This window comes from Suricata suricatta, chromosome 16, assembly GCF_006229205.1.
Source record: "Suricata suricatta isolate VVHF042 chromosome 16, meerkat_22Aug2017_6uvM2_HiC, whole genome shotgun sequence".
NCBI classification, from domain to species: domain Eukaryota; kingdom Metazoa; phylum Chordata; class Mammalia; order Carnivora; family Herpestidae; genus Suricata; species Suricata suricatta.
This window is the reverse complement of record NC_043715.1, coordinates 3,636,979-3,652,280: the sequence shown is the minus strand read 5'-3', so window position 1 is coordinate 3,652,280 and position 15,302 is coordinate 3,636,979. Positions and strand designations below refer to the sequence as shown.

The following is a 15,302-nucleotide window of genomic DNA, read 5'->3' as shown; positions in this document are numbered from 1 at the left end:
TGGTTTTTGCATGTGTGTGTTTCACTGGGCGGGGAGGGGGGGCTCACTGACGGACCTGGTCACACGTCCGTGCCCCTCCCAGTGTGTGGCTGTTGCAGCGGTTCGGGGGCGGGCACAGTGAGTGGTACAAAACCAAAACTTGACATCGCCTGGAGATGGGTTTCTTAGGAGAAATTCCAGACAAGAGCATAATCTTTTTCTTATGTGTATTTATTCATTTTGAGAGAGAAAGAGGGAGCAGACGGGGGAGGGGCAGAGAGAAGGAGAGAAAGAATCCCAAGCAGGCTCCGCACTATCAGCACAGAGCCTGATGCGGGGCTCAAACCTGTGAAATGCGAGATCACGACCTGAGCCGAAACCAAGAGTTGGACGTTTACCCGGCTGAGCCACCCAGGCGCCCCAAGAAGATATTTAATCTTAATTTTATACAAACTTTCATTTCTTTTGAAACGGAACTTTTGATGTATATTCACAAAATGTTCAGAACTTAATTTTAAGTAATTTAACTTCTTGGAGTACTGAAACTTGTTGGTTTGCTCAGAGTTTTCCATAAATTAATTTCCTTTTTCCTTCTCTTTCTGCCTACGTGAGTTCTTTTTTTTTTTTTAATATGTATTTTAATGTTTGTTTATTTTGAGAGACAGGAGGGGCAGAGAGAGAGGGAGACACAGAATTGGAAGCAGGCTCCGAGCTGTCTGCACAGAGCCTGACGCAGGGCTCGAACTCACGAACCAGGAGATCATGAGCTGAGCCCCCCGGGCGCCCACGGTTCTTCATGCTCCGATGAGGATCGTGAGCGCCTGCGCTCGTCCTCCGCTCCGGGGGTGGGGGGGGTGGGGGGGGCGTGAATGAAGAGGCGAGTCGGGTTTGGGCACCAGTTGTCTGCTCTGTCTCCTGGGCTCCGCCGAGTCTCCTTCACGGGGCTCCTGGAGGCTTTCTGAACAGCGGGCTGGAGTGACCTTCAGACTCCACTGGGTCATTTCTAACAAACTTGACCAACAACGTGAGTCTGCAGATGTGTCCCCTCCCCCCAGGACACGCAGTGGTTACTGTGTGCATCACCTGCTCCCTGGGTCAGTGAGCAAGGTTGGCCTTGTCCTCAGCGTTGTCTAAAGAGTGAGATAGCAACGGAACACGTGTCTGTGTTTATTAGCACATTTGCAGAGGGGTGCGGGGACGGCGAGATCAGGCTGGGACAGCGGGCCCAGAGGCTCCGGACCCACGCAGGAAGGGCCGAGCAGTGAGCGGCGCGAGGGGCCATCTGACACGGGGCGGGTGATGCCGTCGGCTGCCGCGGACGTCCACTGCGTGCCTTCCAGGGCGCGGCACGCGGGCCCACTGGCGGATGGTAACAACGGAACGGTAACTTCGTTTTAGCTTAGGCGGGACTTGGCTTCTAGGACGGCAGCATCGTGATTCGGGAAACTCTGGGTTGTCCATCTGTGCCGCTGTAAAGACAGGAGTGTACGGCCTTTGGAGTACTGTCCCAGAGGCCCCTGGAAAGAACGTGGAAGACTTGGAGCTGGCTCAGTACGTCCTCTGGTAGGTGCACTGGGTGGCCTTCTGTCCAGATGACGTGTCCGAGGTCTTGCCCTGTTCGTGCCGTGGACACACGGCTGCTCGGGACATCCTGCTTCTTGCAGGCACTGAGCAAACCGCCAGGTGCTGCTGAGACTTGAATTTAAGATCGTAGGTACCAAACAGGGAAACTGCTTTTCCTCTTTCCCCCTCCGTTAACATAAGTGGACCGAGAGCAATGGCCAGAAGCCGGCACTGGTTCAAAGGGAGGGGTCGGTGTAGGTGGACGTGAAGGTTTCTGTGCAGCCGGCACACAGGTCAGCTGACAGTCAGCTGTAGCTTCACGCCCTCTGTTTCCGGGGCTCGTCTGCTGGCCTGCGGCTGCTCTGGGCGTGAGGCTCAGGTACAGACATGGAGGAGATGCGTTTCCCGGGGCGCTCAGAGCAGTTAGTTCTTGATGTTTTCACACCTGTTTGCCTTTTCTTTTTAATGTTTATTTTTGAGAGAGAGAGAAAGACCCAGTGCAAGTGGGGGAGGAGCAGAGAGAGAGGGAGACACTGAATTGGAAGCAGGCTCCAGGCTCTGAGCTAGCTGTCAGCACAGAGCCCGACGTGGGGCTCGAACCCACGAACTGTGCGATCATGACCTGAGTCTAAGCCGGACGGTCAGCCGACTGACGACCCAGGTGCCTGTACTTGTTTCCCTTGGACAGTGGAGTTGATTGTTTATTTTTATTTAATAAGACATTAATTCAAACTACTGCTGACCATCTGTGAACATGTTTTTGCATCTGTTAAGTCACTTACCATGGGAGGGAAGTTTCCGATCTTGTCATTTTCTTTCCATTTTTCTTACCTGTCTAGCTAAACAAGAATTACTGTCACTAAGCCCCCTCCCTCTTCCGTCTGCCCCTCCCCCCCAGAAGCCGCTGCCTCCTTCGAATCCTCAAAAGAAATTGAGATTGCTGTTTCCTTTCTTTCCCCGCGTAGACCGTAGACGGCAGTCAGTCAGCCATCCGCGGCAGCGCCTCCCACAGGCCCGCGTCACGCCTCCGGCAGGCCTCGGGCCACGCCATCGGGCTTTCCTTCCTGGGGCCCTGGAGCCTGCTTCCGCCTCCACGGAATTCACCCCCCACAGCCTTCTAGGTTCTTCTTGGCCTGCCACTTAGACGTGGGTGGTGCTTAGGGCTCCACTCCTAACACATTCTCCTCTTGTGGGTGTTTGGTGCAGGCTCCAAGCTGTGGGCCGCGGTGTGTGTGAGTGCGTGTGTGTATGGGTGTGTGCGCGCGCACTCGAGGGTAGGTGTGGCACTTCCTCTGTGAGTGTGAATATGCTTGACTGGTGTGACCTGGGTACCTCCTGCCGGCACCTCTGAGACGGAACCTGTGACCTCACCGCTGTGCGAAACAGACGGAAGCCTGCTCCAGGGGGATGGCCCCGGCCCCCCAGCCTGCGACCCCTCGGTGCCGGCCGCTGTCCTCGGCCAGTGGCAGTGTGTCCCTTCACAGAGGTCCTTGTGGTAGGAGGGCAGTTGATTTTGAATCTCCTGGTTTGGTAAGACCCATATTTTTGTTTATAGATATAAAAGCACTTCGGCAAAGACTCCCGGGGGCCGTTCCTGTGCTGGGCTCATCTGGGATGGATGCATTTTGAAAAGGCACCGATTTCTGACACAGAATAATTCTGTTAAGTGCCGTTCTGTGGCACACACGGGCAAGGGGGGCGGTGGTGATCCGGCGCCTCAGACACAGACGCCCGCTCTGTTGTAAGTAGGTCTTAAGGCTGTGGACAGGTTAGCACCGAAGCCTTTGTGTGAACGGCCCGCGGAGCAGAGTGCAGGGCCTGCGCAGGGCAGCGCGGGTGCGGTCACGGTCAGCACGGGCGCACCGCGGGTGCCAGCTCCCGGGCCCTCTGGGCCTCCGTCCTCTCGCCTGTGAAGGGACGAGGGTGGCGGGGTCTCCTTGACAGGGTTATGGGGACAGTGATGAGCGGCAGAGCTCGGGCCCCTGCACAGCGGCCACCACGTGCCCTGTGCTGTGTGGGCGGCGAGGTCCCACTCGGAGCTCGGCTCTGCACCCAACGCGGTCCTCGCGGGAGAGCGGTGCGGGCCCAGACCCCTTGAACGGGTCCCAGGGCGCTTTCTTGGGCCTGTGGTGCTTTACTGTTTATAAATGAGAAAGTCAGTCCCTGTGCTGCGTCAGTTCAGGAAAGGGCCCCTACTGTCCCAGGAGGGAGGGCGTCTGTGCCTGTGGACGGCAGAATTTTGCAAATCGATTTCTTCATTTGATCGTCCAGCTGTGGGTCGAGCTGACCAGCTGCTGCTGTTCGATGCCTTCCGTGGAGGGAGCAGCCGCGGGTCAGGGCTTTCGGGCGCGGTGGCCGTGCTGCGCCGTAGCTCCTGGGGGCGTGGCAGAGACTCGGGAGCAGCGGCGGCGCTCCGGTCGCCGAGGGCCCGGGCCGCCCGCCAACGCTGCAGGTGTCAGGCTCACGCCTGTGCGAGGGGGCCGTAGGTTGTGCCGTCACGGGCATGACATTGCTAACCGGCCACGGGGAGACTTTGTCTTGTATAAAACCTCACCGAAATGACTCGAAGCATTTAATTAAAGTATTAAAGCATCGCAGCGAAGACCGTAGAGAAGAGTGACGTCGGGTGACTGGAGAAGAGTGCTCGTGTCTGCAGTGAGGGCGTCCGGGCACGCGGGCGTTCTGCGCGCTGGCTGCCAATGGGGACCAGAACTGGGTTCGTACGGGCCGCCGTCGCGGGAGTGTCGTCCCCGCTGGCCACTGACGGCCGCTGTGCTGTGGGGGGTGCCCTGGGCTCAGGCTCGGGTTCTGCCCTCGAACTCCATCGCCGGCGTTGGAGGGACTGTGCCCTCGCACGGCCTTCCCTGCATCTGCGTGAAGGGAAGAGCCTGTGTGTTTCAGATCCGTTGTCCTTACCCACTTCAGCCTTGCCTGTGTCTTGTTAAAATAGTCCTCACACGGCCTAGGTGCACCCCGTGGGAAGACGTGTGATGTGGTGTTTTGGAGGGCCTGGGGGCTGGGGATGGTTTTCGCGGTTTTCAGTCATCGAGTGTTGTGCCCGGTGTGGGACCCCGTGACGCTTCCACACAGGACGCCTTTCCTTTGGGCACGTGCTTTCTCGAAGGGGCTTGGCGCTCCCCGGAGTGGAAGACTAGTTCCCTGTTCTCGCTGGATGTCACGAACTTCTTACGTGTGCCTCTTCACTCTTTCAGAGTTACTGGAGAATGTGACCCTAATCCATAAGCCAGTGTCATTGCAACCCCGTGGGCTGATCAATAAAGGAAACTGGTGCTACATTAACGCCGTATCCTTCTCACGTGCTTGTCCAAGGCCGGCGGGCCCAGGGCGCACTCCCTCGAGTGCTTGCGACTTAGTTCAGCTGCCAGGGGGCCTCTGCTCTAAAGTTTGAATCCGAAAACTCGGTTCCTTCCTTAGTCTGCCTCCCTGGCTTACTGATAGAGTTACTCCTGACCGGAAAGGACGATTTGTTGACTGGTGGTGAGTGACCGAGCCGGGCCAGGCTTATTTTCACGAGAGTGGCCCAGGCTTAGCTGGCAGCGTGTCTACTACAGCGGAGACCTTGTTCTAGTTGACGTATCTTGGTTGAGTCAAGGTTTTGTATGTAAACCGCTGCCCGCACTGTAAGGCCTTCCATGGAAGACACAGGCGGCTGCCCTGTGGTTATTCTGGTCATTCCCTAAAATTCACGTGTGTAAGTCTTTCCGTGTCCTTGACCTGTTAGTCCTGTGTGCGCTGTGTGTAACGTGCCTTTTGGGAGCCCGGGGTCTGTTTCATTTCCTTTACGCTCCTTGCTGCTGCTCCTCAGACGCTGCAGGCCCTGGTCGCCTGTCCTCCGATGTATCACCTGATGAAGTTCATCCCTCTCTACTCAAAAGTGCAAAGGCCTTGCACGTCGACGCCCATGATCGATAGCTTGTAAGTCTGGGGCCTGCGGACGTGCTAAGGGGCTGGGGTGTTTTCCTGGTGATTCAAATTCACGTAGTTTGGCAAAGTTCTTTCTGGCAAAGAAATCCTTTAGTTTTTTAATATTTTAAAAACTTTACTGCTTATGTGTTTATGTGGGAGTCAACCCGAGATGGCGCTAACTCCACTGGAACGTTGTTGGTGTTCTTCAGATTTGTTCGCATAAGTTTTGCCTGTGTCTGTCCCTGAAGAGCTTCCAGAAGCTTGCGTAGAAAAGATAGAACTCACTGTTTTAGCATCAGCTCCTGAACGTTTGCCGTCTTCACGCTGATGTTTGCGTAGCCATCGAGGCTCGTTAGAAGTCGGTCTCTTAAGAAAACGCACTAACCTTTCTCCTCCCCCGTGTTTAGTGTCCGGCTGATGAACGAGTTCACTAACATGCCAGTACCTCCCAAACCCCGACAAGGTGAGTGGCCGGGCGGCTGGGGAGGCGGGTGGCCGGGTCTTGTCGGACAGCGGAGGTCTTGAAAACAGAAGGTGCTGCCTGTGCTGTTCCCGCGTCACGTGGGGACGGGGCGCCCGACGCTGTGCCCGCCGCTGTGCCCGCCGCCTCCCTCAGGCTCTGTTTTAGTTACCAGGCTCTGTCCTGTCTCCTTCGCAGCCCTTGGGGATAAAATCGTGAGGGATATCCGCCCCGGAGCTGCTTTCGAACCTACGTACATTTACAGACTCCTCACCGTGATCAAGTCGAGCCTGTCTGAAAAGGTTTGGCGCTGTTCTCGTGTAGCTCCGGTCCCCGCGTGCTCAGTGCGCGCCCCGCACCGTCCTTGCTGGCCGTGGCGGGTGTCCGGTAGATCTAGGCTTCTTACGGCCTCAGTTGCTTGAATGAAATTTAAAACTAGGATGATGATCCTCAGAACCAGAGGCAGGTCAAGCATCACGTACGGCGCACCTGCACCAGGTCCTCCTGGAGGTTCTTCCTGCGCGTCAGCGTGCTCAGCCCCGTGAGAACGCTGCGGTCTCTCCCTGTTACGTTGGAGGGAAGGGAGATCCTTTTCCAGGGCCACGGAGCGCAGAAACTCCGCCTGGGAAGACAGTCCGCTCACGACTGCCTCTCGCCTGGGGCCTGCTCGCCTTCAGGGCAGCTGGGTCTTCGTCCTGCTCACACGCGTTAGCGGCTCCTTGACTCTCGTACCTGCATCTCTGTCACACGCTTGCTTCTAAAGGCCTGAGACCAGAGCCAAGGGCCCGACAGCTGTCCAGAGTGCGTTCTTTCCTCCCTGACAGTACAAGCACTTGAAATGATGCTTATGGAAATTCCTTAGAAAAATCCTCACACCCCCCTCCCCCCACCAAACCTTATTACTAAAGCGGAGTAGAGAGCAGTGAAGAAGGGTGAGGGGCCAGGGCGGTGCAGCAGGAGGCCACCAGGGGCCCTTCGGTGTTTGGTTCCAAACCTGCATCTCAGGAAGGCGGGCCTGGGTGACCCCGCCCCCTGCCCTCAAAGAGCTCACTGCCCAGTAGGGGAATTCCGTATTTGATCTAACAAATCTGACGGCAGCACAAGTATGCAGGTGGGTGCAAGTGTGGCTGCTTTAGAAGCCAGAGGGGCCCCAGCTCAGGTGGGGGCGGAGGAAAAGCCGTGAAGTTCAGGGGTGCCCCAAGGTCGAGCCCCACTGAGATCCGGCTCTCAAGTTATGTTTGTGTACAGAAATGTCTTTCAAAATCACATGAATATTGTCTGTGTTGGGTCCCCCGGACCACCCTCAAGTGTGGTGGCTCAATGGAGGGACTCACAGTTAGAGGTTAGGACAGCGTAAGGACACAGAGCAAGATCAGACGTCTGGTCCACAGGGAACCTGGAGACCCCCGTCCTGGGTGCATCGCTGAGAACGCACTCAATTCCTGCATCAGAGTGCGGCAGCACACGTGCTGGGGGGGCACATCGGAGACCCCACGCCCAGGGCCATGGGGGCTGTCACATAGGCGCACTCTGCCCAGCACAAAGCAGAATTCCGCACCCGCGCCAGGAGAGCAGGTGCTCAGCATGGCCGCACTGCATGGCGCAGGCACGGTCCCGGGTCAGTTCTTGGGGGCGGGGGGGGGGGCGCCCTCTCCAGACCCCGGTTCCCAGATGCCAGCCAGGGTGCCGCCCGGCCAGCAGCCCTTCCCAGGAGCAGTAGTGCCAGGCCTGCTGCCTTGGCCCTTCTGCCGCTCGAGCTCTGCCAATGTCTGCCTTTTTCCACGGACGCAGAGCTACGTGCTCCACACCCAGCCGCCGCCGTCCGTTTGGAGTCCTGTTCGGAGCACATACACCCAGAGACTGCCAGAGGGGTCCGGGACTCCTCGGAACATGTGGTTCTTCTCCAGAGGAGGAACACGAACGAACCCTGAGATTATAAAACACATTTGGCTCCGTGTGACTCCGTGATGTGTGTGTAATGTAAACCGTTAGCTAAGTCTTCACATCAGGAGAGATGCCCACGTCTCCGGGCTTTCTCTTGTGGCTGCCCATCATCGCAGACAGAGGACACACAGGGTCCTTCTTCACAGCCCCGGTGGGACCCCTGGCCCCTGATCGCTAGCGCATGTTCTTCTCTTCCATGTCCACAGAAGAGCAGCTTTTAAATAACTTTTATTATGAAGGTAAATGTATATTTATTGTAGAGAATTCAGAAATACAGAAAAACGTAGTAAATAAAAATTCCTGCTCCTTCGACACTCAGACATAAAGGTTTACTTGGTACCCCCATCCTGGCCCCCGCACTCCCCGCATTTCAGCGGCCCAAGAAGTCGTGTGATTTCTGGAAACACTTTCCATTGAATCTTGCTGGAGCCTCGCGAGGAGACCGCGTCTGAGCGGGCAGGGGTGACGCTGCCTGCGTGCACGCGCGCTGCTCCGTCAGAACTAACGTGCTCGTCTCCGGCCTTTCCAGGGTCGGCAAGAAGACGCGGAGGAGTACTTAGGCTTCATTCTGAACGGACTTCACGAGGAGATGCTGAACCTAAAGAAACTTCTGTCAGCCAACAACCAAAGTAGGTGATGGTGTCTCTGCCACAAAATTGCGCGAGAGCACGTGCTTGAGAACGGATCCGGCACGCATGTCGCGGCCCCGGGGCTCGGTTGCGCCCTCCCCACACAGCTGGCCCTGGAGTCACTTTCTCACTAGGCAACGCTGGTTGTCTCTCCTCTTGCTTATTTTTCACGCCATCGAGAATGCTCCGTTCGGGTAAATCAGAGTGTGTCCGGTACCTCTGCTTTTTCTCCTTCAGCCTTTAACTAGGAAATGATCCAGTAGATAGAAAAGCGGGGAGGATACTTTGGTGAGTGCCTGTGTAACCGCTGGATTTTGCAGCTGTGAACATCTTGTCGTACTTTCGCTCTCTGTCCCCGCGCATGATGTGTGCACACGTTTCCTGAGTGACACAGATTAAGTTGGAAGTCACAGTCCAGGTTGTCCCTGAAATGCCAGAGCGCGCACGCGGGGATGAGAGTGCGCCCCTGCGGGACCAGAGCCCCCGAGCACGCCAGGAAGCTGGGCGGGGGCCCCTGCGCTGCTGGGGTTCCAGCCCGCCCTCCCGGCTCTGCTGCTGCCCCAGGAGCACCGGCGGTGGCGGCGGCGTGCACGGGCAGGGCCGGGCGGACGTCCGTGTGGCATTTGCTCTTGGTGCAGAACACGCCACGGCGCCGCGTTCCAGGCTCGCTCTGCCGTGTAGGACCTTTACTAAGACCCGTGTCTAGCTGCCACTGGTGCCAGTCGTGGCCTAAGCAGGCCGTCTCCTTTGCAGAACTCACCGTCTCCAACGGACCCGGGAGCCACTCTGTGTGCGAGGATGAGCAGGAGGAGCCGGGCGAAGGCAGTGAGGACGAGTGGGAGCAAGTGGGGCCCCGGAACAGGACCTCAGTCACCCGCCAGGCGGACTTCGTGCAGACCCCGATCACTGGCATTTTTGGTGGACACATCAGGTTTGTGCTCTTCTGGAATATTCTTTAGGGTTGGCCTTTCTCAGGGCTTTGCCATTTTGCTGGAGGGGGGAGGTGCGAGACGTGTCTAAGGAATTTTGGACTCGATGGTTTGCCTTTACGCCCCCGTGCCTGCTCTGTCCCCGGATGACCCTGTGCTCTCCTGCCTCACTTCCAGTGCGGTCGCCGGCTCGCGGCGCTTCTGCCCGAGCACTTTGCCCAGGCCTGGCGGCTCCGGGGACTGCTCCTCCATCCGCACGCCGCCCCCCAGCCAGCTGCTCACAGCTAGGTAGAAAGAGAAAGACTTGTTAAGTGGGAATGTTCTGTTGAGAGAAGAAATTCTTGTGTCTGGCCGGAGGAATTCAGGCTCTGGAACTGAGTAGAAAGGTTAGGGAGTGTGGAGGGAGGTACCTTTACATAAGGGGCCTGGGCACCTTCTCTGGCCCAGTTCACATAAAGCAGGTGCTCTTTGCTCTTTAAATTTTGTTTAAAGTGTTTATTTAGTTTTGAGAGAGAGAGTGCAAGCAGGGGAGGGTCCAAGAGGGGGAGACAGAATCCGAAACAGGCTTCAGGCTCCAAGCTGTCAGCACAGAGCCTGGTGTGGGGCTCGAACCCAGGAACTGGGGGATCATGGCCTGGGCTGAAGTTGGACCCTCAACCGACTGAGCCCCCCAGGCGTCTCGCTCGGTGCTCTTTAATGACCTCCTAGAAGAGTTCTGTTTGAGGGCGTTAGAGACGTTGGGGACCGCTGCGGTGTGGAGCTCAGGAGTGCTGGGGGCCGCCTCTGGGGAGGCCCGGTCACCCAGGGTCCCAAGGGGTCTGGATTTCCTCTTGGAAAGCCTCGAGCTGTAACCTACAAGGATAGTTTTTCAGTGAGACTCAGGCTTAGCTTGTCCCAAATGCCGTGTACCCAAAGGAAGTAACCCCATCTCCAAGGCGTGGAAAGGTAGTCCGGGCTCTTTCTGCTCTAAAGCAGCTCAGCCTGAACCCCTTCCAAGTAGGCTGATCGACCCTCCGAGCGCCCCCTGGCTCCTTCCTGGGCAGCAGTGCTGCTCTGCCTGCCTGTGTTGAGAGGCTGTCACCTTGGACGGGCCATTTCCGTGCTCCTCACTGTGAGCTAGTGCCCGCCGGCCCCTTTCTGCTGTGACGTCTCCGCGTCAGCCTTGTGCTCAGGTGTGCCCTGGGGACGCCCGTCCCGTCCCTGCCACCCTGTGACTTGTTGCCGGATACGAGTCCTTGGGCTGGGCTGTTCTGGGAAGGGCAGCAGGGAGCTGGGAGAGACGGGCAGGGAGAGATGGCCGGCCTGCGCCCTTGGCTCTGCGGGAGCCTGCGGGGCGGCCTGGCTCCCAGTCTGTAGGGGGACGGCCGGCGTCGCGAGGCCCAGATTCACATTTGTTTGAGGATAACCAGTGCGCAAAACCAGAATCCACTTTGGGGAAATTTCTAGCTTGGCCTGCATGGCCCTGCCATGACTTCCGGCTTTGGTGGGCTTTTTATGTTGAAATTGATTGTTGATATTTTGGAGAAATGACAAAGCAAAAGTTGGAATTAATTTCTTAGAATTTAGAAACTTCTCTGTATGGAGTAGCCATCGTTAAGCATGGTTTTCTTTTCAAGTTCACCCTCCTTGGGAGGCTTTTCATTTCCCCTGGAAAAACCAGCCCCCTCTGCACCCCGCCCCCACCCCCCATCTCCCGAACGTTGAACAAAACCCAGGCCACGGGAGTCAGGAGGACCGCTTCTCGCCCCCCCGCTGCTCCTGGAACTAGGGGAACGGCCACGGCTCTCAGGTGGCACCCTCCGAGGGAGCCCGGGGATGCTTCCGGACGCCGTGTGGTGTGAGAGCACCCGTGGACGTGAAGCCCGAGGCAGAAAGGCGTTTAGTCCGCTCCTCGGGGCGTCTGCCTTGTGAAGTCTGAACCCCCACGACAGCCCTCCGCGTCCACTCGCAAACTGGGTCACTCCGACTGGAGGCGGAGTTCTCGCCAGGCTCCTGGGGCGCTTCCTTCCCAGGGCTGAACGGGGGTGGGCCGAGCACACGGGTCTTACTCAGGACAACGCCGAGAAGGAAAAGTGAGACGAAAAACCAGCTAAGAAAACAGGGTTGCATTGGCAGCCTTCTCGAGGGTGGTGTGTGGCCCTGTTTCCTGGACCGTTGGCTTATTTTTGTGACGCACCCTGCCCCTCTCCCTTTGTCAGTCATTTTGTGGGGGGAAGCGGCCTTAAACACACTTTACCTTGGGGGCTCCTCTCTTTCATTCAACCGCTTCGGTACTTGGAGAAAATGAACAGTGTCAGCGTTTTGAGGCCGTGGCGGGACGGGGCAGTTAGTAACTGTGCACTGAGTGAAGTGCGGAGCGAGGGAAGGAATCCGGAAGATGAGCCCGGTTTTCTTCCGCGAGCCCGCGCTGTGAAGACGGCCAGCGAGCTGGCGGATGGCTGCTGCAAGTACTCGGGGTGGCGTCCAGCGGGATTATTTTTAAATGCAGTATACTTTTGGCTTTTCTGTCCCTCTGGTCTTGTTACGCAGAAGTCTTGTTCTCAGTGTGCCCCTCGCCTCCTGCTGGGGGACCTCCAGGGAGCGTGGCAAGGAGCGGCCTCTCACAGTTTTCTGCTTCTGTTCTCAATCCTCAGGTCTGTGGTTTACCAGCAGAGTTCAAAGGAATCTGCCACTTTGCAGCCATTTTTCACATTGCAGTTGGACATCCAGTCTGACAAGATACGTACGGTCCAGGACGCATTGGAGAGCTTGGTGGCAAGGGAATCTGTCCAAGGCTATACCACGAAAACCAAACAAGAGGTATATTCACGGCTGATCTGGCATGTTGGTGCCGAGGCGCTCCAGTCCGACAGGAAGGGGCGCACAGTGCGGGGGGGGTCCCAGTGCCTCTCGGACCCGTCGCTTACCTGGTCTGGGCTGAAAGCTTCCCGTTGTAGAATGGACCGGTTGGAGCAGACGGTCCTGACAGCCTCAGGTCGCCCGGGGCACTGAGCATTGGGGTATGCGCCGTGCGCTCCGTCTGGCGTCCGGGTGGTCTGCTCAGGGCCCGATAGAACCCGCCCCGGGCCCGGCAGCTGCTTTGACGTCACAGAGCGCAGCCCGGGAAGAGGCTCCAAACACACTGATTTTGCATTTGATTGTAGATCTGCAAGGACATTGAGAAATAGAAGGTAGCCGTTTTCATGCCTGTTCGTCGTCAGTTTGATCTGAAAAGGAAAAAAGTCTGAGTGTTTAGTGGTCAGGGGTCTGGAGAGGCAGGTGGCTGGGTGTGGGGCCCGCGTCAGCCGCGTCGGGAGAGGCGCAGCGCTCTGCTCCCGGAGAGCTTCCCCGAGCCCGGGGGCCCGGAGGTGCCCGCTGACACCTGTTTCCACTCCAGGCTTGAGGGTGTCGTCCCCACTGCCAAGGTCGTGCGGGTAAATTTGGGGAAACCTGTCGGGGAGGTGAATGCAGGCGGCGTGGCAGCACCTGTGCGAACCGTGCGTAATCTCCCTCGGGCGCAGCGTCCGAGAAGACATAAGACGCACGGGGACCAGGGCGGGGGACGGGGCTGCGGCCCACCTGAGCCACCTGCCTCGATCCCGGGAGACCCTCCACCACGTGTTCCGACTTGCTCCCCTCACGGTTTTGTTTAAGAAAGAAAACGTAGAGCGAGAGACAGAGCCTTGGCCCATGGTGTGAGTTAGCCGCTTCTGGCGGTGACTCAGTGAGAGAAAGTGGGACTTGTTTTGGGGAGGGTGGCTGCAGCCGTGGCTCCGGGAGCCTCCGTGCTGTCCCCCCCCCCTCCTGTGGCCACCTGAGGGGTGGTGGCCACTCAGCCTCTCCCCGGGGAGAGGGGCTCCCAGCAGAGCCCCCCCCCCAGCGTGTCGTGTCCTCTCTTGTTCCTGCTGCAGTGATGTGTGCACTTCGGGGGTGTGCAGACCGGGTAGAGGTGGGGTGTGAGGAGAAGGTGGTTTATTCTAGATGGTGGGGCGCGGGGGCAAGGATGCAGGAAAGAAGAGACTTCTGGGTAGAGCCCTGAAGAGGGAAGAGAAACCCGCTAAGGGGCCCGGCTCGGTGGCAGAGGTGGTGTGCTAGAGAAGGGCGGAAACACCCGGAAAAGCAGATGCTGGAGGAAGGAGGGCCTTGGACGGCTCGTGTGGGGCGGGGAGAGCTGGAGAGAACGCGCAGCACGCTTTCTGGAATGTGTTTTCTTTGAATTTACTTTTTAAAATGCTGAGTTTAATGTTACTGTATTTTAAGGTCACAAGAATTTTTTTTTTTTTTTTTTTGCCGTGGGAACGCATGATGAAGGTCCGTGGGAACATATGATTATGCAAAATACTTGTATAGAAAAGGTCTGGTTTTGTTGAGTGACGAAAAAGTTTCCCTTGAAATCCAAAACACCGAAGAATTTCCGATTCACCACTTTGCAAATTGCCTGAAAGTCCCAGGTCCGTGCGCCCGCCCAGCTCTCGAGTCCCGCGTGGGGGCGCCCAGGTCCTCTGCCCGAGTCTCGGTGTCTAACTGCTGAGCCGCAGCCACGCTTTCCGATGGCTCGCACGTGCTCGTTGGGTGCGGGGACACTAGGCTGCCGACCCGGGACGGACGCTGGAGGCGGGTCGGGGGTCCCCCACCTGGGGTCTGAGTCTGCGTGGGAAGCGGGCGCCCATGAAGACCCCCCCCCCCCCCCCCCCCCCCCCCCCCCCCGGTGCGCATGCAGCCTTCTGAAAGCTTAGCTTCCCTGTTCTCTTTCCGACTGTGACCCAGAGAGATATTTCTACCCAAAGGATTCTTCACATAAGTACAGGGAGCATCGAAGAGTTTGAAACTCTAAAGAAGGGTAAATAAAGGGGACTCGTGTTGGCCAGGATGCGTGTTCCTGAAGAGCAGGCTCCGGGAGGCCTGTGGCCGCAGGTGGGGGCCGTGCAGATGGAGAAGACGAACCTGGGCACGGGGGTAGAACAGACGGCGTCGGGGTTTCTAGAACACCGCGTTCACAAACCCTGTGGCTTCAGTGTGAGCCACTCCGGGAGCTCCTAGAAAACATGTTAACACGCATAGTGCGAGGTCCTGCCCCTGAGTTAGCTTTATAATTTTTGTGCCAGTTTGTCATTAATGGTGCAGAGCAGAGGTATTTTGTTTTGTATTTTTGAGAGAGAGGGCAAGGGAGCAAGGGGCAGACAGACAGAATCTCATGCGGGGCAGAGACGGAGAGAGAGCAGCAGGGCTCGCCTGCGGCGGCTGTGCTCACCCAACACGAGGCTCGAACTCACAAACCGCGAGGTCAGACCTGACCCGACGTCCGACGCTCAACCCACGGAGCCATGCAGGCGCCGCCCAGCGCAGGGTGCCTTACCATGGGCAGGGGTCCGCGGGGTCCTCTGCCACTGTTTACGGGGACGTGGGCGTTCTCCTCAGAGGAGTGCGGGTGGCTCTCAGGGCCTCTGAGCAGCGGGCCGGGTCCGCGGAAGCCCCCTGACCCGGCAAGGGCGCTGCGGGGCCTCGGGCCGCCGGCTCTCGGGGAGAGTCCTGGTGTGACGGCCGCGCAGCCGCCGCGTGGAGTAAGGGACGGCGCGTCCTGCTCTGCCTTGTGCCGCAGGTGGAGATCAGCCGCCGAGTGACCCTGGAGAAGCTCCCGCCCGTGCTCGTGCTGCACCTGAAGCGGTTTGTCTACGAGAAGGCTGGCGGCTGCCAGAAGCTCGTCAAGAGCGTCGAGTACCCCGTGGACCTGGAGATCAGCAAAGGTGCCGCGGCCGCGGGCGGGGGGATCTGTGGCCGCGGGCTGGGAGGCCGGTTGAGAAACCTGGCGGCGCTGGCAGGGGATAGCGGGGAAGGCCGGCGGAGGGTCCTAGCGGCCGGGGGCGGGGAGGCTGGCGGAGGGTCCTGGCGGCC

The 15,302-nt window shown here is 58.1% G+C and overlaps 1 protein-coding gene across 1 annotated transcript in view; it reads left to right on the top strand.

Moving 5' to 3' along the window:
• USP10 (ubiquitin specific peptidase 10) overlaps positions 1 to 15,302 on the top strand; it is a gene marked incomplete at its 5' end in the record, with an annotated part of 37,030 nt that overhangs the window by 17,370 nt on the left and 4,358 nt on the right. Inside the window, 8 exons of the mRNA XM_029925859.1 lie at positions 4,755 to 4,846; positions 5,369 to 5,478; positions 5,877 to 5,932; positions 6,128 to 6,231; positions 8,403 to 8,502; positions 9,256 to 9,433; positions 12,065 to 12,230; positions 15,010 to 15,154. Coding sequence (XP_029781719.1) covers positions 4,755 to 4,846; positions 5,369 to 5,478; positions 5,877 to 5,932; positions 6,128 to 6,231; positions 8,403 to 8,502; positions 9,256 to 9,433; positions 12,065 to 12,230; positions 15,010 to 15,154 — 951 coding nt within the window. The remainder of the gene's footprint in view (positions 1 to 4,754; positions 4,847 to 5,368; positions 5,479 to 5,876; positions 5,933 to 6,127; positions 6,232 to 8,402; positions 8,503 to 9,255; positions 9,434 to 12,064; positions 12,231 to 15,009; positions 15,155 to 15,302) is intronic.